Source organism: Oncorhynchus mykiss, chromosome 26, assembly GCF_057628025.1.
Source record: "Oncorhynchus mykiss isolate SJ-2025 chromosome 26, ASM5762802v1, whole genome shotgun sequence".
In the NCBI taxonomy this organism is placed as follows: Eukaryota; Metazoa; Chordata; class Actinopteri; order Salmoniformes; family Salmonidae; genus Oncorhynchus; species Oncorhynchus mykiss.
In genome coordinates this window covers 15916095-15943839 of record NC_143047.1, presented here as the reverse complement: position 1 = coordinate 15943839, position 27745 = coordinate 15916095, and the positions used below count along the sequence as shown (strand labels likewise).

Here is a 27745-nt window from a genome sequence, read left to right as displayed (position 1 = left end):
AAACATCAACCTGCAATAGAGCATGATGTGAAATGTGATAATGGTGGGCAGGATTTTATTTATATTTTTCTACACTACACAGAGTAAAAAAAAACATTAACACTCTGAATTTAACATATACAGTAAATGTTTGCAGTGTGGCATTGAATCACAAAATGCACAAACAACTGGAAATACTTTACAAATAAATATATTACACACTAACATTTTATTATGTTGGCATCAATTCAACATTATACATTTTCATGATTCAAAGATGCACTATGCAGAAATCGCTCTGCCATTTCCTGGTTGATAAAATTGTAATAGTTCGCCTAATTTCAGTTTATGTGACAAAACAAACACGTTTAGTGTAAATAATCATTGTACCATCTAAAGATTGTGACATATATATTTCCTTAACGAATAATATTGCATTTTCAGCTGTTTGAAGCTGGTGTGCAAAACCAAAGGTAAAATACGCAAAAACTAAACTTAAACACGGGAATCATAGAAATAGTGCACATAGAATATATCTACGGCATCTTAGACTTGCTTTCAATGAGAATGACAGATCTATAACACACATATCTGTGTGAATTTTGTTGGTTCACCCTAAAAGCTACATATTACAGCTTTGATTCATACTTATCCTATTATTTTTGTGTACCAGAATGTGGAGAATTGGATCTGTTCATTCACTTTTAATCTTTATTTTCAAGCAACTTCTAACGCTTAAATATCTGACTATTGCAACAAGAAGAAGAATAAGCACTACTACAACAGCCAACAATATCAGGACAACATCTACAGAGTGGTAGGAGTACCAAGGCATTCTGTAGGACTCTGTACGCAGGTGAGCAGCACCTTTGTGTCTCATGACAAACTCAATCCAGAAGAGGGCAGTGTCCAGGGGTTCCATTGGCACGTCCCTGTGTAGCCTGGAGAGTCTCTGCATGTTCGTCCTGTAGGATGGCTCATCCAGAACTTCCTGCAAGGCCTCCAGGAAGTTATTGTCCTTGTCTACTGTTGCCATGGATAAAAGCTTCGCTCCTCCTCTTTTTTTCAGACGAAGGAGGTTGTCATATTGATCAAAAAACAGAGGTAGACCCACAACAGGAATTCCATGGTAAATAGCCTCTTGAACCCCATTTGTTCCTCCATGAGCTACAAACAGCCTCGTCATTGGATGTCCTAACAGATCATTTTGCGGCATCCATTGAACTAGTAAGGTATTGTTGCCCAGAGTAGCTGGCCTGTCTCCTTTGTGTCTCCAGATTACCTTCTGAGGCAGTTGGGCAAAAGCAGCAGCTATCACATCAGCTATATCATGTGGAAACTCAGACACAAAAGTCCCCAAAGACATGATAATGACTCCATAATTCCCAGAACTCTGAACAAACTCCTCTAGTTCTTGGGGAAGAGGCTTTGCAGGTTTACATTGGAACCCTGCCATATAGATAACATTAGGCATGGTGGGACGAGGGAACTCAAACACAAAGTCAACTCTCATGAGCCATAGATCAGCCCCCTGTAATAACTCATAGAAGTCCACACCTGGTTGGAAAAACTCATCACAAACAGCCTGGTAATGTGGCTGGATTACAAGTCTGTACTGAACTTCCCAAAGCAAATAGAAAATCATATTCTTTACTCTCTCTGTGAAGGTCATTTTGTGTGAGAGCCCTGATCCAGTCATTGGAATATAAGACATGGGGGATGGCGCAATGGCTAAATGTCCCTCTCCACTGGTTGTCCACCGTACATTGTAGACTAGAGGTAGCTGAAGATAATGAGCCACCAAAATACCGGTCCCCCATGCTGGGTCAGTAAGCACCAGGTCATACTGGTTCTCCTCCAGGGTCTTCATTAAATCCTTGTCTTCCAATACAGCAGTTGCCATGTCACATTCCAGTCTATGAACCTTAGACATTGCAGAGAACATCTCGATTTGCAAATGTATAAAGTTTAATACAGAGCGTGTTCCTCTCTCTATATCAATTACTTTCTTTACGATTGGCTTTACAAATTCCTCAAATTCCACACCATCAATGACAGGTATTGTAATAGAACTGTAATGTAGAGACTCTTCTTTAATATACCAACTTTGAGTTGTCCGTACTACGGTGATGGTGTGTCCCTGAGAGTGAAGAGCCTTGATCAGAATGTCCATGTTCACCCAGTGACTACCTTCTAAGGGAAATACCAGAATTTTCCCACCATCGTAGATTCTCCAAGAAGCAACCAGTAAAGATATGAGAAGGTATGAGCTTATGCTTCCATTGTAGCTTGCCATCTTTCATCTGAATGATAGGAGAAATCAGACGGCAGGTTGAACAGAATGCAAAACAACAACTCTTGTTGTTTTATCAGGTGGACTCTGACCGACTTAAAAAGGATTGGACCCTTTTTTTTCTATTTTCGCCTAAAATGACATACCCAAATCTAACTGCCTGTATGTAGCTCAGGCTCTGAAGCAAGGATATGCATTTTTTGGTACCATTTGAAAGGAAACACTTTGAAGTTTGTGGAAATGTGAAAGGAATGTAGGAGAATATAACACATTATAACACATCTGGTAAAAGATAATACAAAGAAAAAACAACCGTTTTTGTCTTTTTTTTGTATCATCTTTGATGCAAGAGAAAGGCCATAATGTAAGTCCAGCTGAGGTGCAATTTAGATGTTGGCCACTAGATAACAGCAGTGTATTTTTTTTTTAACAGGTCAGTTAAGAACAAATTCTTATTTTCAATGACAGCCTAGGAACAGTGCCTGTTCAGGGGCAGAACAACAGATTTGTACCTTGTCAGCTCGGGGATTTGAACTTGCAACCTTTCAGTCCAACTCTCTAACCACTAGGCTACCCTGCCGCCCCAATGAACCATTGCATTTCTGTTCAAAGTGTTGTATCAAGACTGCCCAAATGTGCCTAATTTGTTTATTAATAACTTTTCATGTTCAAAACTGTGCACTCTCCTCAAACAATAGCATGGTATTATTTCACTGTAATAGCTACTGTCAATTGGACAATGCAGTTAGAGTAACAAAAATGTAAGCTTTCTGCCAATATCAGATATGTCTATGTCCTGGGAAATGTTCTTGTTCCTTACAACCTCATGCTAATCGCATGAGCCTACGTTAGCTCAACTGTCCCGCAGGGGACCCACCAATCCTGAAGAAGTTTTAAGTCCCCAACTAAGTCTCCCAGTGTCTAACAGACTCACAGACTTAAAAGCTAATCTCAAGACACCTTTCTAATACAAAGAGATGGTTTTCGAAGCTGGAAAGTAGGAAAATGAATTCACTTTAACAATGATTTGTCTGCTAAATTAACTGTATCCCACAAGCCAAACAGTTGTAGCTTTTGATCATACAAGAGCATTCACAGCTGAATTCTTCAGTGAAGCTTATTCAAAGAGGATTATAATTAAACTCTTGCTTGATATTGTTATGTAATATTGTTTTTCTGAGAAAGTAGCCACTGTCAAAAAAACTGGCAATTTATTTTGTATTTTACCAACCTAGGGCCCAGTTAATTACGTTTTGGCCATTATGTTAATAAATTATAAAAGAGTAATGTAAGGGTATACTGTAAAAGGGTAGTGTATATAAAAAGGTAATATATTTAAAAATGTAATATAAAAGGGTAATGTGTATAAAAGAGGAATGTCGACTTAAATATAAAATATAATTAAATATAAATATATTAAATTCAAAAGGTAATGGGGTCATATACATATACTTATTTACTGTACACTTATTTATAAAGGGGGGATTAAAAGTTATTTATTTATCCCTGTTAATTATTAGCTAGTCTCATGTGGCCAGCCTTCCATAATCCTGTCTCGTTAACCGTGAGAAGCCTGTTTTTCAGAGGCAAGAAAAACAATAACTTGTCACACCTGCATCCGCTCCCCCTCCTCGCGCTCGAATGCGCCAGGCTTCCCAGCATTACACACTCCTGCCACCATCATTACGCACACCTGCCTTCCCTCATCACGCGCTTCAGCAATTATTGGACTCACCTGGACTCAATCACCTGTGTTATTACCTCCCCTATATCTGTTTGTTACCAAGCTCTGTTCCCTGCTTCAGGATGAATGTTTGTTTGTCTTTGCATACCCGGTTCTGACGCTGTCTCCGTTTGATGTCTGTTCCATATGAAATGTTTGACTCCCTGTACCTGCTTCTCTTCTCCAGCGTCGGTCCTTACATAACCTGGATAATTGTATTCATTGTTATACTTTGTGAGATATGTCTATAGGGAGGTATCCTCCTTCCAGAATATAGAGGGATTATTTCATATAAAACAATTGTATGTTAATTTAATCTAGAAACAGATACAGCAACAGAGACAATAATCCCTCATTCATATACACAAATCAAAAATTGTGATGGAACTAGAATCCATTGCTCTCCCACACCCACATGTGAGTAAGTGTCTCCATCTCTGCACTGACTGTAGTGTCTCTGAATTTGTTGTGCTCAGTGTACATAGACTCAGTTTAGTCTTATCTGCTGCCGCCTGCATGGTTGGGGACAATGATCTTTGCCCATTTGTAGATGACAGGGATGAAGAGCAGAGCAGAGCCCAGTACTGAGACCAGGAGGAAGGTCCACAGGAACACACGATCCAGAACCTGAGCCACAAACTTCCAATCCTGCACCACCTGGAGAGAGAGAGAGACCAAACATGCCCTTCAGACTCCAACACATGACCTCGTTGACACAGGCTGCGAGGGCTTTGCAGTCAGAGGTGCAGTTGCATGTGACAATCAGAGGATGGAGACAAATACACAATATGGAGAAGATTAATATATAGAGAGAATTACAGTAAGACTTCAAAAACCTAAATTCAGTACTGTATGATTGATTTTGTATCATAACAAACACAATATTCTCTCATGCCAACCGTGTCATTGAAACTGCAGGGGCAGACTGATTCTCTGTAACTCTATGGGATCATACCTCTCTGACCTCGTTCTCCCTGACCACATGCATGGTGATGTAACGGATAGAGTCCAAAGCAGCCTGCAGGTTATTCGTGGGGGAGAGATGAGGGGTGGACTTCATAATGCCCCCTACTGTCCCCTCTCTCCCTGCCAGTCCTGCCCCCTCTCTCCCTGCCAGTCCTGCCCCATCTCTCCCTGCCAGTCCTGCCCCCTCTCTCCCCGCCAGTCCTGCCCAGGCCCCACCGGGGGTAGCATAGCGGTCCACGTGGCTGCGCATACACAGCAGCTTAGGCAGCCTGTGCAGGAAGATACGACGCACCCAGGGCGCCATGCCTTGGTGCATGGACGTGGAGCGGTGGTGGATGTTGATGGAAAAGACGGTGATGACAATGGAGAGCGTGACAAAGATCATGGTGAACACCAGGTACTCCCCAATCAGAGGGATGACCTTGGAGGAGGACGGAATTATCTCCTCAATCACGAGAAGGAAGACTGTGAGGGACACCAGCACAGAGGTGCACAGGGAGATCTTCTCCCCGCCGTTGGAGGGCAGGTAGAAGACCAGGATGGTGAGGAAGGAAAGGCCGATACAAGGGATAATAAGGAAGAGGGTGTAGAAGAGCGGCAGTCTACGGATGATGAAGGAGTAGGTGATGAAGGGGAAGTGGCAGGATCCGTCCATCCTCAGACCACGGCTGCCTGTTGCTTTCACTATATCCCATTCGCCACTGTCAAAGTAGTCCCTCTTATCCACATGAAAGTCCTCCAGGAGGATGTCAACCTGTTGAATGAATACAAGGTTAGAAAATATGAAACATCAACAGACGTATCTTCCCTTCAACTCCCCAAAGTATAAACAAGAGATTAACACATTTCTGACATCAATTAATGACTGTATGGTTAGGAGGCTGCGAATTCGGGCAGTTTTTTTTTAAAACTCACGCAAAATTTCAACGTCCTGCTACTCATGCCAGGAATATACTATATGCACATTAGTATGTGTGGATAGAAAACACTCTGAAGTTTATAAAACTGGTTAAATCACGTCTGTGACTATAACAGAACGTGTTTAGCAGGCGAAATCCCAAGGAAAACTTTTCACCAAAAATATTACTCCGCCAGTCTCTGTATTGTTTATGGCAAGCGAAAATAGATGGGGCCCTGTTTACAATGCCTAATGCTTAATCCTTGGTCAGATCACAAATAGGCAGCGGATGTTTGGAGAGACAGAAAATGGAGCATAATTTCCAAATGTGCTGCTATTGAATACAGATCGCCCCGTGATCAATTTGATAGTTTATTAACGTTTACTAATACCCAAAGTTGGATTACAAAAGTAGTTTGAAGTGTTTTGTCAAAGTTTATAGGCAACTTTTTTTATTTTAAAAAATGACGTCACGTTTTGGAGTGGTGCTTTTCCATAGATCAGACGGGCTATATAGATGGACATTTTGGATATACAGTGCCTTGTGAAAGTATTCGGCCCCCTTGAACTTTGCGACCTTTTGCCACATTTCAGGCTTGAAATGTGGCAAAAGGTCGCAAAGTTCAAGGGGGCCGAATACTTTCGCAAGGCACTGTACATGGACCGATTTAATTAAAAAAAAGACCCAATTGTGATGTTTATGGGACATATAGGAGTTCCAACAAAGAAGCTCGTCAAAGGTAATGAATGTTTTATATTTTATTTCTGCGTTTTGTGTAGCGCCGGCTACGCAAATTATTCTGTTTACGTCCCCTTTGGGTATTTTGGGGTTTGCATGCTATCAGATAATAGCTTCTCATGCTTTCGCCGAAAAGCATTTTAAAAATCTGACATGTTGGCTAGATTCACAACGAGTGTAGCTTTAATTGAGTACCCTGCATGTGTGTTTTAATGAACGTTTGAGTTTTATCGAGTACTATTAGTTGTCACTCTGAATTTCTGCTGATGTTGATCCCTGTACAGGGACAGCAGCCCGTAACAGGTTTTAATATACTGTAGACTGTTTCACAATGCTGTGTAGGCTACAACCTGTGAGCCATCATAGGTCCAGGAGCCAAACTTCATGGAGCAGTTCTGCAGGTCAAAGGGGAAGAAGGTGACATCGATGATGCAGGCTGACTTGTAGTTAGCGGGCTGTGTCCAGGTGATGGTGCCATCATACTTGACAACAGCCTTGGTGACAGAGCCCTCAAAACGTCCATCGGCACTGTTAGAGGAATGGATTAACATCTGTTATTCTTCTACAGGGTCGAATCAGGCTTTTCTTGATGTGTTGGATTAATTGAATTTTGTGCTGTTTAAAATATAGTCTATGTCTGTGTAGGGCTGCAAAGCTAATGGTAATTTCCCAAAGTTACTGGAATCTTCAGTCATTTTGGTAAATAACAGAAAATCTATGGCAACCTATCGTAATTTTCGTAATACTCATCTCATATGTATATACTGTACTCTATACCATCTACTGCATCTTGCCTATGCCGTTCGACCATCGCTTATCCATATATTTTTATGTACATAGTCTTATTCATTCCTTTACACTTGTGTGTATAAGGTGGTTGTTGTGAAATTGTTAGATTACTTGTTAGATATTACTGCACGGTTGGATCTAGAAGCACAAGCATTTCGCTACACTCGCATTAACATCTGCTAACCATGTGTATGTGACAAATAAAATTTGATTTGGATTTGATTTGAACTCAGACTTCTCCATGACCTTTAATCTTGCATGGGGAACGCAGGATGCTGACTGTTTAAATGATTTTTTTACTAATTTAAATTTGACCCAGCTGATTACAAAGCCCACTTGTCCAAACTTAAATGACTCTACGTAATGTACTTTGATTAACCTCATATTTACAAATACTCCAGAGAAATATGCTGGGAGTGGGGATTTGCTTTAGATATTAGTGACCATTGTCCCATTGTATGTGTCAGGGATATACAGATGCCTCGATCCAAACCTTGTTTAATCAACAAGAGGAATTTAAAAAATTTCAAAAGAACAGGCCTTTTTTTGTGACCTTTATTTTGTGACTTTGATTGCATTGCATCTATACCTGACCCAGAGTTGGCTCTGAACCACTTCACAAATGTTTTAAATAAACATGATAAACATGCTCCCTTTCAAAAACTGAGAATTAAAAATCAATCTTACCCTTGGTTCAGTCCAGAGCTATCTGAAGTCATACACAACAGAGATACTGCCTTGGCCAATGCTAGATTCACAGACTCGGGTCCAGACTGGCAGTATTTTAGGCAATTGAGAAATCTGTGTGTAAAACTAGTTAAAAAAGCAAAATTGGATTATTACGTTAATATGTACACTATTCTGTGTGTACACTACACTATTCTGGAAAGCTGTTAAATCGCTGAAGGGTTGTGTCTCCTCTTCTCTCTCCCATCAAATTAATTTAGATTCAGGCTCTTTTACTGACAAAATTGATCATCATTAATACATTTAATCACCATTTTATCTCTGCAGGCTTTAAATCTGAATGTATTTCAAAGCCAGCTCTTGAAAAGAGTAGTTCAGATGTAGATGGTGAAAATCTATTGAATGATACTGAAAATGCTGGTCAGGAGTTTTCTTTTTGGAAATTCACTGATAAAGAAGTCCTGGATGCTATGCTAACATTAGACAAAAAAAATCTACAGGGGCTGATCATTTGGAGCCTGGTCTGCTTAAGTGTGCAGACGTATTGCTGACTCGGTAACCCACATTTGCAATTTAACATTGTTATCAGGAAGTATTCCAGAAGCATGGAAATCCACATACAGTGCCTTGCGAAAGTATTCGGCCCCCTTGAACTTTGCGACCTTTTGCCACATTTCAGGCTTCAAACATAAAGATATAAAACTGTATTTTTTTGTGAAGAATAAACAACAAGTGGGACACAATCATGAAGTGGAACGACATTTATTGGATATTTCAAACTTTTTTAACAAATCAAAAACTGAAAAATTGGGCGTGCAAAATTATTCAGCCCCTTTACTTTCAGTGCAGCAAACTCTCTCCAGAAGTTCAGTGAGGATCTCTGAATGATCCAATGTTGACCTAAATGACTAATGATGATAAATACAATCCACCTGTGTGTAATCAAGTCTCCGTATAAATCCACCTGCACTGTGATAGTCTCAGAGGTCCGTTAAAAGCGCAGAGAGTATCATGAAGAACAAGGAACACACCAGGCAGGTCCGAGATACTGTTGTGAAGAAGTTTAAAGCCGGATTTGGATACAAAAAGATTTCCCAAGCTTTAAACATCCCAAGGAGCACTGTGCAAGCGATAATATTGAAATGGAAGGAGTATCAGACCACTGCAAATCTACCAAGACCTGGCCGTCCCTCTAAACTTTCAGCTCATACAAGGAGAAGACTGATCAGAGATGCAGCCAAGAGGCCCATGATCACTCTGGATGAACTGCAGAGATCTACAGCTGAGGTGGGAGACTCTGTCCATAGGACAACAATCAGTTGTATATTGCACAAATCTGGCCTTTATGGAAGAGTGGCAAGAAGAAAGCCATTTCTTAAAGATATCCATAAAAAGTGTAGTTTAAAGTTTGCCACAAGCCACCTGGGAGACACACCAAACATGTGGAAGAAGGTGCTCTGGTCAGATGAAACCAAAATTGAACTTTTTGGCGACAATGCAAAACGTTATGTTTGGCGTAAAAGCAACACAGCTGAACACACCATCCCCACTGTCAAACATGGTGGTGGCAGCATCATGGTTTGGGCCTGCTTTTCTTCAGCAGGGACAGGGAAGATGGTTAAAATTGATGGGAAGATGGATGGAGCCAAATACAGGACCATTCTGGAAGAAAACCTGATGGAGTCTGCAAAAGACCTGAGACTGGGACGGAGATTTGTCTTCCAACAAGACAATGATCCAAAACATAAAGCAAAATCTACAATGGAATGGTTCAAAAATAAACATATCCAGGTGTTAGAATGGCCAAGTCAAAGTCCAGACCTGAATCCAATCGAGAATCTGTGGAAAGAACTGAAAACTGCTGTTCACAAATGCTCTCCTTCCAACCTCACTGAGCTCGAGCTGTTTTGCAAGGAAGAATGGGAAAAAATTGCAGTCTCTCGATGTGCAAAACTGATAGAGACATACCCCAAGCGACTTACAGCTGTAATCGCAGCAAAAGGTGGCGCTACAAAGTTTTAACTTAAGGGGGCTGAATAATTTTGCACGCCCAATTTTTCAGTTTTTGATTTGTTAAAAAAGTTTGAAATATCCAATAAATGTCGTTCCACTTCATGATTGTGTCCCACTTGTTGTCGATTCTTCACAAAAAAATACAGTTTTATATCTTTATGTTTGAAGCCTGAAATGTGGCAAAAGGTCGCAAAGTTCAAGGGGGCCGAATACTTTCGCAAGGCACTGTATGTGCTGCCACTCCATAAGGGGGGGGGGGGGGGGGGGGGGGGGTACAAATGATCTTGACAACTATCGCCCCATTTCAAGACTACCTTGTTAAGCTAAGATTCTTGAATCCTTGGTTAACGTATAACTTTGTTCCTTTTCATCTGATAATTGTATTCTTAATATAAACCAATCAGGGTTCATGCCTGGGCATAGTACTACCACAGCAACCACGCTAGTTGTTAATGATCTTGTCAATGCCTTGGATGCTAAAAAGAACTGTGCTGCCTTGTTTATTGATCTGTCAAAGGCGTTTGACACGGTTGATCATTCTGTTTTACTGAAGAAATTATCAAGGGTAGTCCTGGGATATACAGCCTGTTTATGGTTTCAGAATTATCTTAGCAACAGAACTCAGGCCATCTTCATAGATGGGGTTAAATCTGAATTTCTTGAGATTCATAAAGATGTTCCTCAGGGTTCGATTTTGGGTCCATTATTGTTCACTTTGTATATTAATGGCATAGGAAACACTGTTAATAGTTGTAACATTCATCTCTATATGCAGATGACACAGTTTTGTATTCCTGTGCCACCTCAATGCAGCAGGCCATTTGTGAACTTCAGCATGACTTTGATTCAATTTAGAAATCACTTACAGATCTTAAATTAGTGTTAAATACAAGGTAAACCAAGCTCACTGTCACAGTCGTCATAATGAGGAGACCAAGGCGCAGCGTGGTAAGCGTACATACTTATTTAATGAAAGAACAAACACTGAACAAACTATACAAAAACAACAAAACGAACCGTGAAGCTAATATGGCTAGTGCAGACAGGCAACTAAACATAGAATAACAACCCACAAAACACACAAGGAATATGGCTACCTAAATATGGTCCCCTATCAGAGACAACGATAAACAGCTGCCTCTGATTGAGAACCAATCTCGGCAACCATAGACATATAAACCCCTAGACATACAAACCCCTAGACATATAAACCCCTAGACATATAAACCCCTAGACATACAAACCCCTAGACATATAAACCCCTAGACATACAAACCCCTAGACATATAAACCCCTAGACATACAAACCCCTAGACATATAAACCCCTAGACATATAAACCCCTAGACATACAAACCCCTAGACATATAAACCCCTAGACATACAAACCCCTAGACATACAAACCCCTAGACATATAAACCCCTAGACATATAAACCCCTAGACATATAAACCCCTAGACATATAAACCCCTAGACATACAAACCCCTAGACATACAAACCCCTAGACATATAAACCCCTAGACATATAAACCCCTAGACATATAAACCCCTAGACATACAAACCCCTAGACATACAAACCCCTAGACATACAAACCCCTAGACATACAAACCCCTAGACATATAAACCCCTAGACATATAAACCCCTAGACATATAAACCCCTAGACATATAAACCCCTAGACATATAAACCCCTAGACATATAAACCCCTAGACATATAAACCCCTAGACATACAAACCCCTACACATACAAACCCCTAGACATATAAACCCCTAGACATACAAACCCCTAGACATACAAACCCCTAGACATATAAACCCCTAGACATATAAACCCCTAGACATACAAACCCCTAGACATTTAAAACCCCTAGACATACAAACCCCTAGACATATAAACCCCTAGACATATAAACCCCTAGACATATAAACCCATAGACATATAAACCCATAGACATATAAACCCATAGACATACAAACCCCTAGACATACAAACCCCTAGACATACAAACCCCTAGACATATAAACCCCTAGACATATAAACCCCTAGACATACAAACCCCTAGACATACAAACCCCTAGACATACAAACCCCTAGACATACAAACCCCTAGACATACAAACCCCTAGACATACAAACCCCTAGACATACAAACCCCTAGACATACAAACCCCTAGACATATAAACCCCTAGACATATAAACCCATAGACATACAAACCCCTAGACATATAAACCCCTAGACATGTAAACCCCTAGACATACAAACCCCTAGACATACAAACCCCTAGACATAAACCCCTAGACATTAAAAACCCCTAGACATTAAAAACCCCTAGACATATAAACCCCTAGACATATAAACCCCTAGACATATAAACCCCTAGACATATAAACCCCTAGACATATAAACCCCTAGACATATAAACCCCTAGACATATAAACCCCTAGACATACAAACCCTTAGACATATAAACCCCTAGACATATAAACCCCTAGACATACAAACCCCTAGACATATAAACCCCTAGACATACAAACCCCTAGACATATAAACCCCTAGACATACAAACCCCTAGACATACAAACCCCTAGACATATAAATCCCTAGACATATAAACCCCTAGACATATAAACCCATAGACATATAAACCCATAGACATATAAACCCCTAGACATATAAACCCCTAGACATATAAACCCCTAGACATACAAACCCCTAGACATACAAACCCCTAGACATATAAACCCATAGACATATAAACCCATAGACATATAAACCCCTAGACATATAAACCCCTAGACATATAAACCCCTAGACATATAAACCCCTAGACATACAAACCCCTAGACATACAAACCCCTAGACATATAAACCCATAGACATATAAACCCCTAGACATAAACCCCTAGACATACAAACCCCTAGACATATAAACCCCTAGACATACAAACCCCTAGACATATAAACCCCTAGACATATAAACCCCTAGACATATACACCCCTAGACATATAAACCCCTAGACATACAAACCCCTAGACATACAAACCCCTAGACATACAAACCCCTAGACATACAAACCCCTAGACATACAAACCCCTAGACATACAAACCCCTAGACATACAAACCTCTAGACATATAAACCCCTAGACATACAAACCCCTAGACATACAAACCCCTAGACATACAAACCCCTAGACATACAAACCCCTAGACATACAAACCCCTAGACATACAACCCCCTAGACATACAAACCCCTAGACATACAACCCCCTAGACATACAAACCCCTAGACATACAAACCCCTAGACATACAAACCCCTAGACATATAAACCCCTAGACATACAAACCCCTAGACATACAAACCCCTAGACATACAAACCCCTAGACATACAAACCCCTAGACATACAAACCCCTAGACATATAAACCCCTAGACATACAAACCCCTAGACATACAAACCCCTAGACATACAAACCCCTAGACATACAAACCCCTAGACATACAAACCCCTAGACATACAACCCCCTAGACATACAAACCCCTAGACATACAAACCCCTAGACATACAAACCCCTAGACATACAAACCCCTAGACATACAACCCCCTAGACATACAAACCCCTAGACATACAAACCCCTAGACATATAAACCCCTAGACATATAAACCCATAGACATATAAACCCATAGACATATAAACCCCTAGACATATAAACCCCTAGACATATAAACCCCTAGACATATAAACCCATAGACATATAAACCCCTAGACATAAACCCCTAGACATACAAACCCCTAGACATATAAACCCCTAGACATACAAACCCCTAGACATATAAACCCCTAGACATATAAACCCCTAGACATATACACCCCTAGACATATAAACCCCTAGACATACAAACCCCTAGACATACAAACCCCTAGACATACAAACCCCTAGACATACAAACCCCTAGACATACAAACCCCTAGACATACAAACCCCTAGACATACAAACCCCTAGACATACAAACCCCTAGACATAAAAACCCCTAGACATATAAACCCCTAGACATACAAACCCCTAGACATACAAACCCCTAGACATACAAACCCCTAGACATACAAACCCCTAGACATACAAACCCCTAGACATACAACCCCCTAGACATACAAACCCCTAGACATACAAACCCCTAGACATACAAACCCCTAGACATATAAACCCCTAGACATACAAACCCCTAGACATACAAACCCCTAGACATACAAACCCCTAGACATACAAACCCCTAGACATACAAACCCCTAGACATATAAACCCCTAGACATACAAACCCCTAGACATACAAACCCCTAGACATACAAACCCCTAGACATACAACCCCCTAGACATACAAACCCCTAGACATACAAACCCCTAGACATACAAACCCCTAGACATACAACCCCCTAGACATACAAACCCCTAGACATACAAACCCCTAGACATATAAACCCCTAGACATATAAACCCATAGACATATAAACCCATAGACATATAAACCCCTAGACATATAAACCCCTAGACATACAACCCCCTAGACATATAAACCCCTAGACATACAAACCCCTAGACATACAAACCCCTAGACATATAAACCCCTAGACATACAAACCCCTAGACATATAAACCCCTAGACATATAAACCCCTAGACATACAAACCCCTAGACATATAAAAACCTGTAACAATACAAAACTAAACAAACCACCCTCGTCACACCCTGACCAAACCAAAATAATAAAGAACCTGCATATTTGCGCTATAAATGGAGCCCAATTTGAGCTTGTTTCTCAATATAAGTACCTGGGTGTCTGGATTGATTACACGTTGTCCTTCGTAACGCATATAAAAAATCTGACTAAGAAGCTAAAATCCAAGATAGGATTTATTTCTATATAAAAAAACTGTCTTAGTATTAAAAATAGGAGAAAGATTGTTCAAACAACGCTTCTCCATGTATTGGATTTTGGTGATATTGTTTACATGCATGCGGCAACCTATGTTTTAAAATTCTTGATTGCAGTCTACCATTCAGCAATAAGTTTTATCACAGGGGGACAACTTTAGGACTCATCATTGTAGTCTGTATAAAATGTGGGATGGACCTCTCTGTCTGTAAGAAGGAAGCTGCATTCTCTTTTATTTATTTACAAAGCAATCTTACAGAAACCCTCTCTCTATATGTAGCCGATAAAACAATTTCAATGTTGAAAGATAATGATAAAATAATTCCACTCTGAAACCTTATAATTGTATGAAATTGACTAGAATCATAAAATTATAATCTGATGATGTGTGTAGTTTTAGTCAGAATTAGATTAAACAATGTCTCTGTATAGTGGAAAAACACTGTCTGAGCAAGGTGTAGCTTAGGATTTGAACTTGTATGTGTGTGTGTGTGTGCCTAAGAAAATACCGAAGAACAATTCAACTGTTTGAACCGACCTGGCAGGAACTCTGAGAAAATGTATGAGGACAGGGAGTACTTCTCAAGGTTTCCCTAATCTCGGGGGAATGGAACTGTCGGCTGGGCAGTTATACACAGTGGTGAGGACTATGGAGAAGGATAAAACTCACCTACTGTTGGTGTGTATGCATGAGCGTAGGATACCGAACTGTTTGTGTGGAAGTATGTGCGCAGCTATAAAATGGATGTCTTTGTATAACGGACTATCTTTTTGCATAAACTGAGTCTTTGACTATTTATTATTAAACCCATGGTGTTACAGATCTCTGGGATTGGTCAGAGCTATTGATTGTCAGTTATTATCATTGGGATTGAAAATTCTTGTGACAGTAACATCATTAGTTAAGATAAGAAACTTAAGTTACCAAACCCATTCACAGGAATGGATAACACTAGAGATCCCTCCAGTCTTCACAGATTTGGGAAAATCTCCGTTGTGTTTTTATGCCCCAAATTTGTGGAATATTCTGCAAAGTTCACTGCAGTTAGATGTGCTGGTGCCACTCGGGCAGTTTCCATTATTGATTGAGGATACAGTTGAATGTGATTGCTTTTATTAAATGCTTATTGAAATTTTTATGGTGCTGAATTGTATTGTTTTAAACATGTGTATGTTGTTTTAATAATCTGTTTGTATTGTAATGTGTACAGGGCTCTCTTGTAAAATATATTTTTAATCTCAATGTGACTCCCTGTTTGAAGAAAGGTAAATAAAATAAATAAATAAATAAATAATAGAGGCGAATCCAAGTTGTTTAACGTTGCAGATATATTTAGGCTCTACAGTGCAGGTGGAAAGGCAACAACGAAATTAACGCTTAGTTAGCGATAGCTAACTAGCGAGATAACTGCTACAAGTTATATTTTGAATTGGTGATCTAGTTAGTCTGTCGTTCATTACTGTATACCTTCTGCTGAAATGTCGCGCACTCTCTCCTCCGGCAACCGCCCACTCGCACTGGCACACACGCAACCCCACACTGGCACACACGCAACCCCACACTGGCACACACGCAACCCCACACTGGCACACACGCAACCCCACACTGGCACACACGCAACCCCACACTGGCACACACGCAACCCCACACTGGCACACACGCAACCCCACACTGGCACACACGTAACCCCACACTGGCACACACGCAACCCCACACTGGCACACACGCAACCCCACACTGGCACACACGCAACCCCACACTAGCACACATGCAACCCCACACTGGCACACACGCAACCCCACACTGGCACACACGCAACCCCACACTGGCACACACGCAACCCCACACTGGCACACACGCAACTCCACACTGGCACACACGCAACCCCACACTGGCACACACGCAACCCCACACTGGCACACACGCAACCCCACACTGGCACACACGCAACCCCACACTGGCACACACGCAACCCCACACTGGCACACATGCAACAACACAGACATGCACTAAAGGGTCATTCCGATAATGGCTGATATGTCGTTTTTTAAAATTGATTGACCATATTTAAAAGTGTGCTTTTATAAATTACATTAGAAACAATTATTAAGCTAATTTCCAAGACTTTTCATGACCTTACAAAACCTCATTTGACAATTTGGAGCAGGTATCATGCCACATTTTCAATCTGCGCTATCTCGAATAGCCTATATTGCCACTCACAGATTCAAGCGGCAAATAAACTTGAACAAAGCAGAATCAGGAAACGAATACCCACTTGCCATTGCTGTTCAGTTAAGATCCCACCTTCATTCTGCTTTGATCAACATTTTTTACCTCTGTGTGTGAATCTGGGCCAGCGAAAGGCTACTTTGTTTTTATGGAGAAACTGGTACGCAATTCCCCAAAAATGTGAAGTTCCGGTATGGCGTGCTAACATGGCGTTCCAGGGTTGTGCTGAAAATCTCCCCCTGCCAAAATTCTCCACCTCTTCGCGTTCTTCGTTGCTGCGACTTGCTTGCTAGTTGAGATTTCTGCTCTTCTTACATTTCACTGATCTTAGAAGCAGAAAGCATTTTTGTCTGCAGTTTTTCGATTTGGCTATTTGTTTCAAGTGTATGTCGCGGTTCGAACCCCGCCTTCAGCACCCTCCCCCGCCCGCACCAGGGGGCGCCCCATGCCGCCCCAGGGCTGCCCATGTCGCTGTATTTGTCATCTCTCATGTCTCATTCGACTAGTATTTTTGAAAGTGTAAGGATAATAATTTTGCCATAGTTGTTCTGAAATGTTTATTGCTTGCCAACATTTTACTCCTTCTATGTTTAATATAACACACATACATTAATTATTATTTTCAGTTGCCTATCCTGACGTGAAGTTTGTTCTATAGAAGTTTGTTCTATGGAAACTATTTGACTCTGATGTGTGCCACAGAAAGTATTTGACTCTAGCCACAAAATTAAGGAAATTAGAAGGGGGGGAGGTTGGCACAACACCAGACAGCTATTCCCCAAGTCAACCACAGGTAATATATCCTCCCTTTGCAACCCTTGTGTGGAAGTCATAGGCATGGTACTTACTTGTCATAGAGCACAATGTCTGGGATCCAGATGGAGTCCGATGGGACTCGGATGGTAGTGATGCCCAGGTAGTCATCAGTGTTCCAGCGTAGCTTCATGTCCAACCATTCCTAAACAGGAGCGAGAGAGAGATGGATGAGTCACCTTTTTAATATTTGTGATGTGGAGAAATGACCAGGCAGGAGACACCGTTAGTTTCGTTTAGTCAAAACCTCTCGTGCTCAACCGCCCCCGGCACAATAGTGCGCATGTGCATTTCCTATTAGGTGTAGTAACATAACATTGCCATAATACATTACTGCTTAGTAACAGCATAATAACTAATATAAACAGCTGTAGATCACAGATTCTACACCCCTCCCCCATAGTGTTTAACTCCCAGAGAACAAGGTAAATATGTTAGGGAACTACTAATGCAATATCTGAACAATGCATTCTTAAACATTTTTCAACTACTGGGTTGAAGCAGACTTTTCAGAGCCCAGCACAAATCCAGGGGATTATTCTGCCCTGAAGATGGAATTTGTGTCCTAATAACTAACCCAGGTAATGTCCTTTTTCTTTCCTTTTATCTAGGACATATTAAAGTGTTTGTTTGTTTTACTGTCTGTTACCTCCTGAAACAGCTCAACTCACAGGTCAAGCTTTTGAGGTGCCCTTCGCTGTCAAATAGGATATCTCCGTTCCTCCTAGACTTCCGGTGGTGGGCCAGTTTCGGGTGGAAGATCAGGCTCTGTCTCTCTTGTTTGTCCACCGTCAGGAGAATAGTCCTGGGGGTCTCTGCTGGGGCATTGGACCATAGCAGATGATCCACATGAACGTTGACCTGGCGATGATCAATTTGGACTTAAGTCAAAGGTCCTCTGCATTGCAAGATCACACCCGAGTTCCACAGGTGCTTGGGGTGTCTGAAATCACGTACCATCACCCTCTCTCCCTCTTTGAATTCTCTGACATATTTGAGTGTCTGACATGAGCTTTATTCTGTTGTAGCTGGTGCTTTGCCACAGTGCTTGACAAGTCTGGTTTCAACAATGTCAGGCGTTTCAGAAACAGTTCAACTGGTGTACATTCCGTTACTGTGTGTGGTGTGTTACGGTAAGTAAACAGGAACCGAGGAAGCCTTTGGTGGGTGGGCACAGACTGAACCTCGAGTCTAGTCCTTCTTAAAGTTTTGCACAGCTCTCTCCACTGCTCCGTTTGATGCCGGATGCAAAGGTGGTGACAGGATGTGCCTTACTCCTGCATAGGGAACTGGACGTGGCTTGTGAAAGATTGGCTTGGTTCCTTCTTGCACTCTGACTTTTGCTGTGAAGTCTTGTATTTCGCCGTAGCCATCTTTGAAATGTTCTTTGCCGTAATACATTACTACTTAGTAACAGCATAGGAACTCATATAAACAGATGTAGATCACAGATGATACAACCTTATCATCATTCATGAATGGCCATCTCTTTTTACAAGCAGATTCTTTTGACCAGACTGCTACTGGAAATCACCATAAATTACTTTTCTCCCCCTGAGAGAAAATTGATTCCACTACAGTATACACTGAGTGTACAAAACATTATGAACACCTGCTCATTCCATGACATGGGACTGACCAGGTGAAAGCTATGATCCCTTGTTGATGTCTCTTGTTAAATCCACTTCAATCAGTGTAGATGAAGGGGAGGAGACAGGATAAAGAAGGATTTTTAAGCCTTGAGACAATTGAGACATGGATTGTGTATGTGTGCCATTCAGAGGGCGAATGGGCAAGACAGAGTATTTAAGTGCCTTTGAACGGGGTATGATAGTAGGTGCCAGGCGCACCGGTTTGTGTCAACAACTGCAATGCTGCTGGGTTTTTCACACTCAACAGTTCTGTTCTTAATATTATGTACACTCGGTGTATGTGTAACAATGCAACTGCATATCTGTGATAAGCAGATGTAATATCTCAGAGTTTTTGCATTGTCACATGGTGGATATAACAATGTATGGCCAAATAAAGTAGATAGTGGGAGAGAAGCACTGATGTGGACAGAGACATATTTTCAATCTTATCTCCTCATTCACCGCTGATGAATAGATGTGGCCATCACGTTAGCAATTGCCCTCTGTTCTCTGATTTGCATGGAGTTGTTTGTCCTTGTGACATACTGGTGAGTGGCTGACCTGCAGACCGTGGTCTGGAGTGATGATTCCCTGGCTGCAGAGAGCAGATGCAGTCAGAGGATATGAATTAAGCTGCCAAGAGGGCTGGGGGCAAGGCAGGCTGCCGGGGGGCGGGAGTTGCAAACTGGGTTGCTCGTGAGAAATGAAGATGTGAGCTCATCGTGAAATGCCACCAGAACAAGGGGACATGCAGGAGGAAGGGAGATTGATTGTTACTCTAAATTCCATATCGCCTTTGTTTGTAAAGCTGACGCTGCTGTAGAGCAGTGGTTCCCGACCTTTTTTGGTTACTTTCCTCCCAATTGAATTTTGCTCTGCCTTCAGTACGCCTGAAGTTTCCGCTTACGTGCATGTAACCCTATAGACTTACGAGTCTTTTTAATTACCCCCTCTGGATAGGCCAAGTACCCCCGGGGGTCCTAGTACCCCTGGTTGGGAACCATGCTGTAGAGTGTTATGAATTAAACAATGGGTGGGTCTAATCCTGGACGCTGATTGGTTAAAACCGTATTCTAGCTGTTGTCTATTCCACAAGTTACCACCATCTAAAGCAATGACGTTGAAATGCCTATTTGCACTGTTCAATCTCACTGCACAATCCACTGTCTGATCAGCCCAAACAGGCAACTTATAAACTTGACCTTGAATGTAAAAAGCGTCTAGACATTATCTCCCATTTCTTTTAGACTAGCAATTGGTTTTCAATAGTGGAGATTTGTATAAACCTTGCTGTCTGTCTGTCTGACATTTGTAACATAGTTAATTTAGAAACTTGATCTCCAGCTGTCCCATAGTAATGAATGTGTAGGGGTTGGGAGTCGGGACAAGACAGATAGGCAGGCAGCTTTTCTCAGCCAGTCAACATTTTTATGGATACATACAAAGAAATGTCAATAGAAAACAGATCAAATGAAATGAAGTGCATCTAGTTTGCAGTCTGTCCAGCTTCAGTTTGAAGTGATTGTGTTGGCTGTGTTGTGGGCTAGCTCCTCTGAACAACAGTGTCCTGACGAGAGAGCACATTTTCTATGCCAGGTGAAATTGCGCGTCATTGTTATGGATGTATAAAACAAATGCATATTCAGTTACTTTGTTGTTATTCTGTCTGCACTGTTTGACGTGACTATAAGTTAGCCATAGTTGGCTAACTAGCAAGCAAGAACGTTGCCAGCCAGTATGGCAATAGAACATTTAGAACGAACGACTGGGTCTCGTCCATATATACAGAACTAAAATACTTAACAACTGGGTCACGTCTCTGGGAACCGAACCGATAGAACGAACGACCAGCAGGCTTGTAGCAACACCTAGATTTGTGTCGGGACTATATCTTGTGGAACGATGAAATAGTATGAATACATTCCTCAAAATAACTTTTTAATGAAAATATGCAAATCATTATTGAAATATGTTGGTAACCCGTTGTATAAAAGTGATAATGCCCTCAAAGCCAGTGATTGGAGGACATATTGGCATGGTTTGCCTAACATCACCCGTGCCAATATATCCTCCTAACACTGGCTTCTCGGGAATGATCACTTAAATATACTATGCCCCCCCAAAATATGTTTAAGATCTTGCCTGTTTCATCCACACATTGGTTGTCATCAACTGGTTCTTCTCGTCCTGTAATGGAGAGACCATACTGTAAAGGTTTTTTCTGTACCTTTGTGTTGTTATACTGTCCGTATGTGTGTAAATGTGGTAAAAAAAAATCAACAATGTAAATTAGCCTAAATATATTTATAGTGATATATTCTTTCCAGTGATGTAATGTACTTAAGTAAAACATACTTTCAACTACTCAAGTAGTTTTTTGGGGTATCTGTACTTTACTGTTTCTATTTTTGATTACTTTTACTTTTACTCCACTACATTCCTAAAGAAAATAAATGTACTTTTTACTCCATACATTTTCCCTGACACCCAAGAGTAATCATTACATTTTGAATGCTTAGCAGGACAGGCAAATGGTCCAATTCACACGCTTAGAGAACATCGCTGGTCATCCACTGCCTCTGGCGGCCTCACTAAACACACATTGTTCATTTGTAAAGGATGTCTGAGTGTTGGAGTGTGCCCCTGGCTACCCATAAATAAATAAATAACAAGAAAATGGTGCCGTCTGGTTTGCTTAATATAAGGAATTTGAAATAGTTTATACTTTCACTTTTGATACTTAGGTATATTTTAAACCAAATACTTTTAGACTTTTACTCAAGTAATATTTTACTGGGTTACTTTCACTTTTACTTGAGTCATTTTCTATTAAGGTATCTTTACTTTTACTCAAATATGACAATTGGGTACTTTTTCCACCACTGATTCTTTGCCTTGAAAGTCCAGCTTGCATTGACAAACATCAAAATAATCATCAGGAAGACACAAACCACAATATCCCATAATAATCATATTTTTCTCACCACGTCCACTAGCTGGGAGATGGCCAGTCCAAATCTGACCCGTACTGTGCCGTTGAGGTATTCCACAGGCCTCACCCATTTCTGGTAGTTTCTGAAGAGGTTCTTGAACAGTTTGTCCTCTGTCTTGGCATATGAGGACAGTTTAGGGATTCCTATAGAGGCAGGGAAACACCACATTAGCCTTCCTTAAGCTGCATCATGTCAGCGACGTGTTAACTGGGGGCATTATCCTGGTAACAGCTCATGGCCCATGTTCAGCCCCGCTAAAGCACATTGACAATGATTCATAGTCCCTGGCACCTGACACGTTGTCAATAACCCCATCAATCTCCAGTTTAACATGCAGGAAATCACCCCAGCACTCTCAGCATCACGACAATCACATCTCTGGTCTCTGTTATCCCCAGATCAGGACCAGACATTCCACTTTCTAGAGAGGAAGAAATCTAACTGTCACTTTGTCATGGCAACATAGTCAATACCTTTTATTCATGATTTGGTGTTTTCCACTCTTCATGGAAGGAGACAAAGGTCAAATGTGTCCTTCCTGTTATAATTCTCTGCAAACTAGTACATTTGATCAAATATGTTTGTTTTATTTACAAGGAGGATTTTTGAATAATATATTTTATTGTATTTTCCCTCAAATTAATCCTCTTCTTCCATGGACGAGACTCCTCTGCTACCAATACAGTGGTGCTTTATCTCCAGCTCTTCGCCATGGAAGTAGGCCTATAAACAATCTAACAGTGATTAAAGGTAACAAAAGGCTGTCCAAACCTTTAAAAGCTGATGAAGGTTTGGCACAGTATAAACTAAAGATAGCAGCCAGGGTAGCATTTGTGCACCTATTTCCTCCGTAATTGATGACTCACTGTTAGCGGGCTGCATAGACATGGAGAGATTAAATATGACTCCATTGTTCCATGTGTGTGATGCCACCATCAGTGTCAAGTGGGAAGGGTTCAATAGTGTGGTCTGCCAGTCTAGTCAGCCTCCCTCCATCATCCAAAAACAAATGTGTTTCTTCCTATCAGCTCTGTTTTATGTGGCGTCTCTCTCTCTGTAAATCCTCAGTCAGTCATCCCTCGCTCTTCTAATTTCATTTGTCTCAGTGTGTTGTCTATCTGGATCATGAGGAAGGAAGCTCCAATGAGTTTTACTCTCCATAACTTCATTACAGATGGGTCTGATCGTGTGACTGTGGTTGATGGATACCTCATTGTATTAGTGCATCAGCTGGCCTCGGTGACGTGCATGACAGCCTGGTGGTGTAGGCCCTAGGGGGGTTGATGACGGAGAGAAGGGCTGGAGGATGGATCTATAGATAGAGGAGACTTTTTACGTCTGAAGGACACAGTGAGGTCTTTGTGCCCCCTCGCTGGGTTTTAGACAGAGAGAGAACAGAGGTGCACCTTTCATATTAATGATGTCAGCCGTCACTCTAGTCCACATACAACTGCAGACTGGGAGGAAAATCTAGAGTTAGCCTCTGTAAATGCAGAATTAAGCACAAGCAATTCTCAGGATTAATTTATTATATTCAGCACTTCAGTTCAAACGAAGGATGTAACGTTGCTGTATTACCGCTGGAAACAATTCTCCAGCGCAAGGAGAAAATGAAGAAGTATTGATTCAATTCTTAACGGACACAACGCTCTTAAATCATTCCCCATATGCTTATGGGCTTCTTTTCTGTGCGTTCAATTTGGCCGCAAATTTACCTGAGGATGACAGGCCCATGACGGGGCTGACGACAGTTAATTACACCCCTGTGTCATCCTCAGGCTCAGGATCAATAGCAGCATTCTTAGACCTCAGTCAATATCACTGGGATTAGCAGATTCATCATCCTTAGACTTTGTCTCTGTCACTCTCAGCACAGCTTCCTGCAGAAAATTCTGCTTCATGTCTGGCTTCTCTGGGAGATTCTGAACACTACCCTTTGTGAAAACCACTATAAATATGATCCTACAATGTGTCATATAACACCTATAGTACAACCATCATCTATTGTATGTCATTACAAGTAGTAACTTAGCAATGAGATACCTTTAAGTAATACTTTTTAAATAAGGTATATATGAAATAAAAATAATTTAAGTGAGTAAAGACAACTCGTGCCAAATCTCTTCTGCAGCTAGCTCTGACGTCCTTCATTAGACTAACACTAGCAAGTACGCTGAGAACCACGGGACACTATTCATTTAAACTGAGCAAAAACATCTATTCCAAAGCAGAGGGGAAGAGTCTGCACAACTGGAAAATCCTCACAGAGCAAGGGCATTACATACATGGACTACACTATAGGTGCTTCCTTTGATTTTTGTAATGGAGCAACAATTCAGCATGAATTGTCATGACTGAATGATAAACACAATCTAAAGACCACTTCCCAACCCTTTACAATATCTCTAATCCAGTGTATAGATTGTGTTGTAAATGCTCAGTCGTATCTTCATTATGTTCAATCACTGGTTGTATCTACAATTAGCGTAACCTGAGTGTGTGGCCAGTGAGGCATTAGGCCAGTCCATCTCTCCAGAGGATCCCTGGCTGTGTACTGTACTGATGAAAGATGTTCATATTTTATGAGTCACCTCGAAGATGTGGGGTTTACAAAAACGCCCTAAGAGATGGCAGATTAAAATCTGTGACCGTACACACCTCCTAACCCTCTTCTGCTGTCCACACAGCCCATGTTATTAAACCCAACCCGCTAATGAAGGACAGAATTCCAGAAGAGGAGCTCCATTACATTTTTCCATTTTAGTTATTCAGCGGACGCTCACGCTCTTATCCAAAACAAATTACAATCATCGTCTCACAGTCAGTGCGAGAATCAATCTTGTTTCTGCACAGGCTGGCTGGCATGGAGGAGGCAGCCGTGTGGAGCTATCTGGGCTGGCCAGCTTATATTTCTGATATTGACTGGACAGAGTTGTTTGAACTCTGAGGTTCTTTCCCCAAGTCGTTAATAGAGATATTTCTTTCCTTATTCAGCTCATCACCTCTCCCAGCTGAACAGAAGGTCACCAACCACAGGAAATTACTGCACTAAACCAGACAGTTCTGCGTATCATATATACTGAATTAACTGAGAGCAGGATACCAAACCACTGACCTTCATAATACATGTTGGCAACGTCTCTTAGACCATACACCTTGATCAGAAATCTACATAAAAGGGACATTAGGTCTGGATATACTGAGTGGTCATATTGACATTACTCAGCCCATCTGTTAATCAGTTCCTCTTTTAATTTAGTATTAGTCTCAGCTGGCGTTGCCTCTTCACTATCTCCCATCCCCAGACTTCCCATCTGCCCTGCTGCTCATCTCCTTATCATCCTGTTCCTAGTAGTTGATCCTAGTTGTGCAGAGTGGGCATCTCTGATGGCCCATCACTCTGAGAGTCTTTCATGTCCTCCACGGTGGTACTGTAGGGGGAACTTACCCAGAGAGTGACACAGGTGGCAGCAGCAGTATGACAGCAGCAGGAGTAGAGTGATGGCCGCTGGCCCAACTCTCAGCATGATATCAGAGGGGGCTCCAGATCCACACAGCCAGGGAGCAGTCCCTCAGGCAGCCATGACTACAACACAGCTGGAGCCTAGGAAAACACAGCATTAAAATCACGGCACAGTTCACAAAGAAGTTATGGGACATGTATACATCCATATAGATACCGAACATGTACACACAAACATGAATACAGACGCATACTGCATTCACACAGAAACAAATTTTTACATTTGCATACACACACATTTCATCTTACACATTTCACATACACACACATGCACAACAGTGTACATGCGAACACATTACACTCACCTGCTTGGATGTAGTGAACACACACAAACCAATACACATATGATCACAAACAGACATACTGTGCATATCAGACCTGCATCCTCTATTCCTATCATCCACTCAACACACAATCTATCCGAGATGCAGCGTGAGAGTCCAGGCAGTATCGACAGACAGACAGGCAGCGCTGCTCTCTAGTATTCCCCCATATTCCCTCAGCTCAGATAGGCGATGCTTCAGTCCCTTGCTGCTGCCTCTAAATGAATGGTAGTGCACTCTCTCTCCTCCTTTTCCTCCTCCTCAACTTCCTCCAGGGAAAACCAGCCCCCCTCTCTCTCCCAGAAGAGTCTGATCACTAATCACTACCAGTTATCTTCCCCAGCAGCACACTCCCTGCAGCCTGTAGCCCATCCACAGCCAAGTGTCTACACTGCAAGCCCTGCCCCAGCAGCTCTACCTACATAGATCCAGCACACTGCTGTTGTTCTCTCTCGTTCTCTCCCCACAGACAGTGGCTAGCAGCGAGGCTGCCTCAGCCATGCGTCTAACTAAGGTGGCTTCAGACTGTTGCTTCAGGTTTAATGTCAGGGTTAATAGGGGTGGAGGAGTGTGCATCTGTATGTGTGTATTGAGAGCTTGTCTAATATACAGCATCCATTCCCCTGATACTACAGTAGCTGGAGTACCTGTGGGATGAGAATATTTCGATTTTGAGATGTTATTTTGTGTGTATGTGTGTTTGTTTGTGTTTTTGTGTTCGTGTGTGTGTCTGTGTGTGTATGCATGTCTGTGAGCCACATAACTCCATCATGTCTATTATGCATTGTCTCACGTCAGATAGCGGAACGGCCGTCTGCACTATTGAGTTGAGGGATGAGCGTCACGTAGGAGTGAAACCATCTGGTGTGTGACATGGGTCTATGATGACAATGCCTTGTGAGAGTGACAGCAAATGGAAAATGCTGGGAGGAAAAAAATCAATCTCTTCTGCCTAGCCCCTGGGTCATGGTGTGTGTGGAGAAATGGTAATATGTTGCAGACAGCCTCCCACTCTTTCCCTCCTCTCCACTTCTCCTCCCCGTCTTCCCCTCTGCTGGGAGACATGATGATAGTGGCTTGTCTATTACTAAGCTCTGTCTCCCTCTCCCATTAGACTGAGCTTTCTATAGAAACACTGTAACCACATTAGCCTGCCACACATTCTCCTTTGTCTCTTTCTCTATGCATGTCTCGGT

The 27745-nt window shown here is 41.6% G+C and overlaps 1 protein-coding gene and 1 pseudogene across 2 annotated transcripts; both read right to left on the bottom strand.

The window, feature by feature from the left end:
* Positions 1–38: 38 nt before the first annotated feature.
* On the bottom strand, positions 39–2369 carry LOC110506462 (UDP-glucuronosyltransferase 2B13 pseudogene; annotated as a pseudogene). The gene has a single exon (XR_016492243.1). The product of XR_016492243.1 is annotated as a UDP-glucuronosyltransferase 2B13 pseudogene (transcript).
* LOC110506461 (neuronal acetylcholine receptor subunit alpha-5) lies at positions 41–26965 on the bottom strand. The gene is made up of 8 exons (XM_021586085.3): positions 26532–26965; positions 26152–26307; positions 22695–22846; positions 21853–21897; positions 18112–18221; positions 6949–7126; positions 4951–5715; positions 41–4652 (listed from the first exon to the last, which is right to left on the bottom strand). Exons 2-8 carry the CDS (start codon positions 26228–26230, stop codon positions 4494–4496), a joined length of 1488 nt encoding a protein of 495 aa, XP_021441760.3. The 5' UTR covers positions 26231–26307; positions 26532–26965; the 3' UTR covers positions 41–4493.
* Positions 26966–27745: the final 780 nt, after the last annotated feature.

Excerpts from the sequence above, each read along its gene's own strand:
- LOC110506461 (XM_021586085.3), bottom strand. The coding sequence starts at position 26,230 with ATGCTGAGAGTTGGGCCAGCGGCCATCACTCTACTCCTGCTGCTGTCA. Across the intron at positions 7,127-18,111 it reads GACATTGTGCTCTATGACAA|TGCCGATGGACGTTTTGAGG; the intron begins GTAAGTACCATG and ends TTCCTCTAACAG. Across the intron at positions 5,716-6,948 it reads GGACCTATGATGGCTCACAG|GTTGACATCCTCCTGGAGGA; the intron begins GTTGTAGCCTAC and ends TTCATTCAACAG.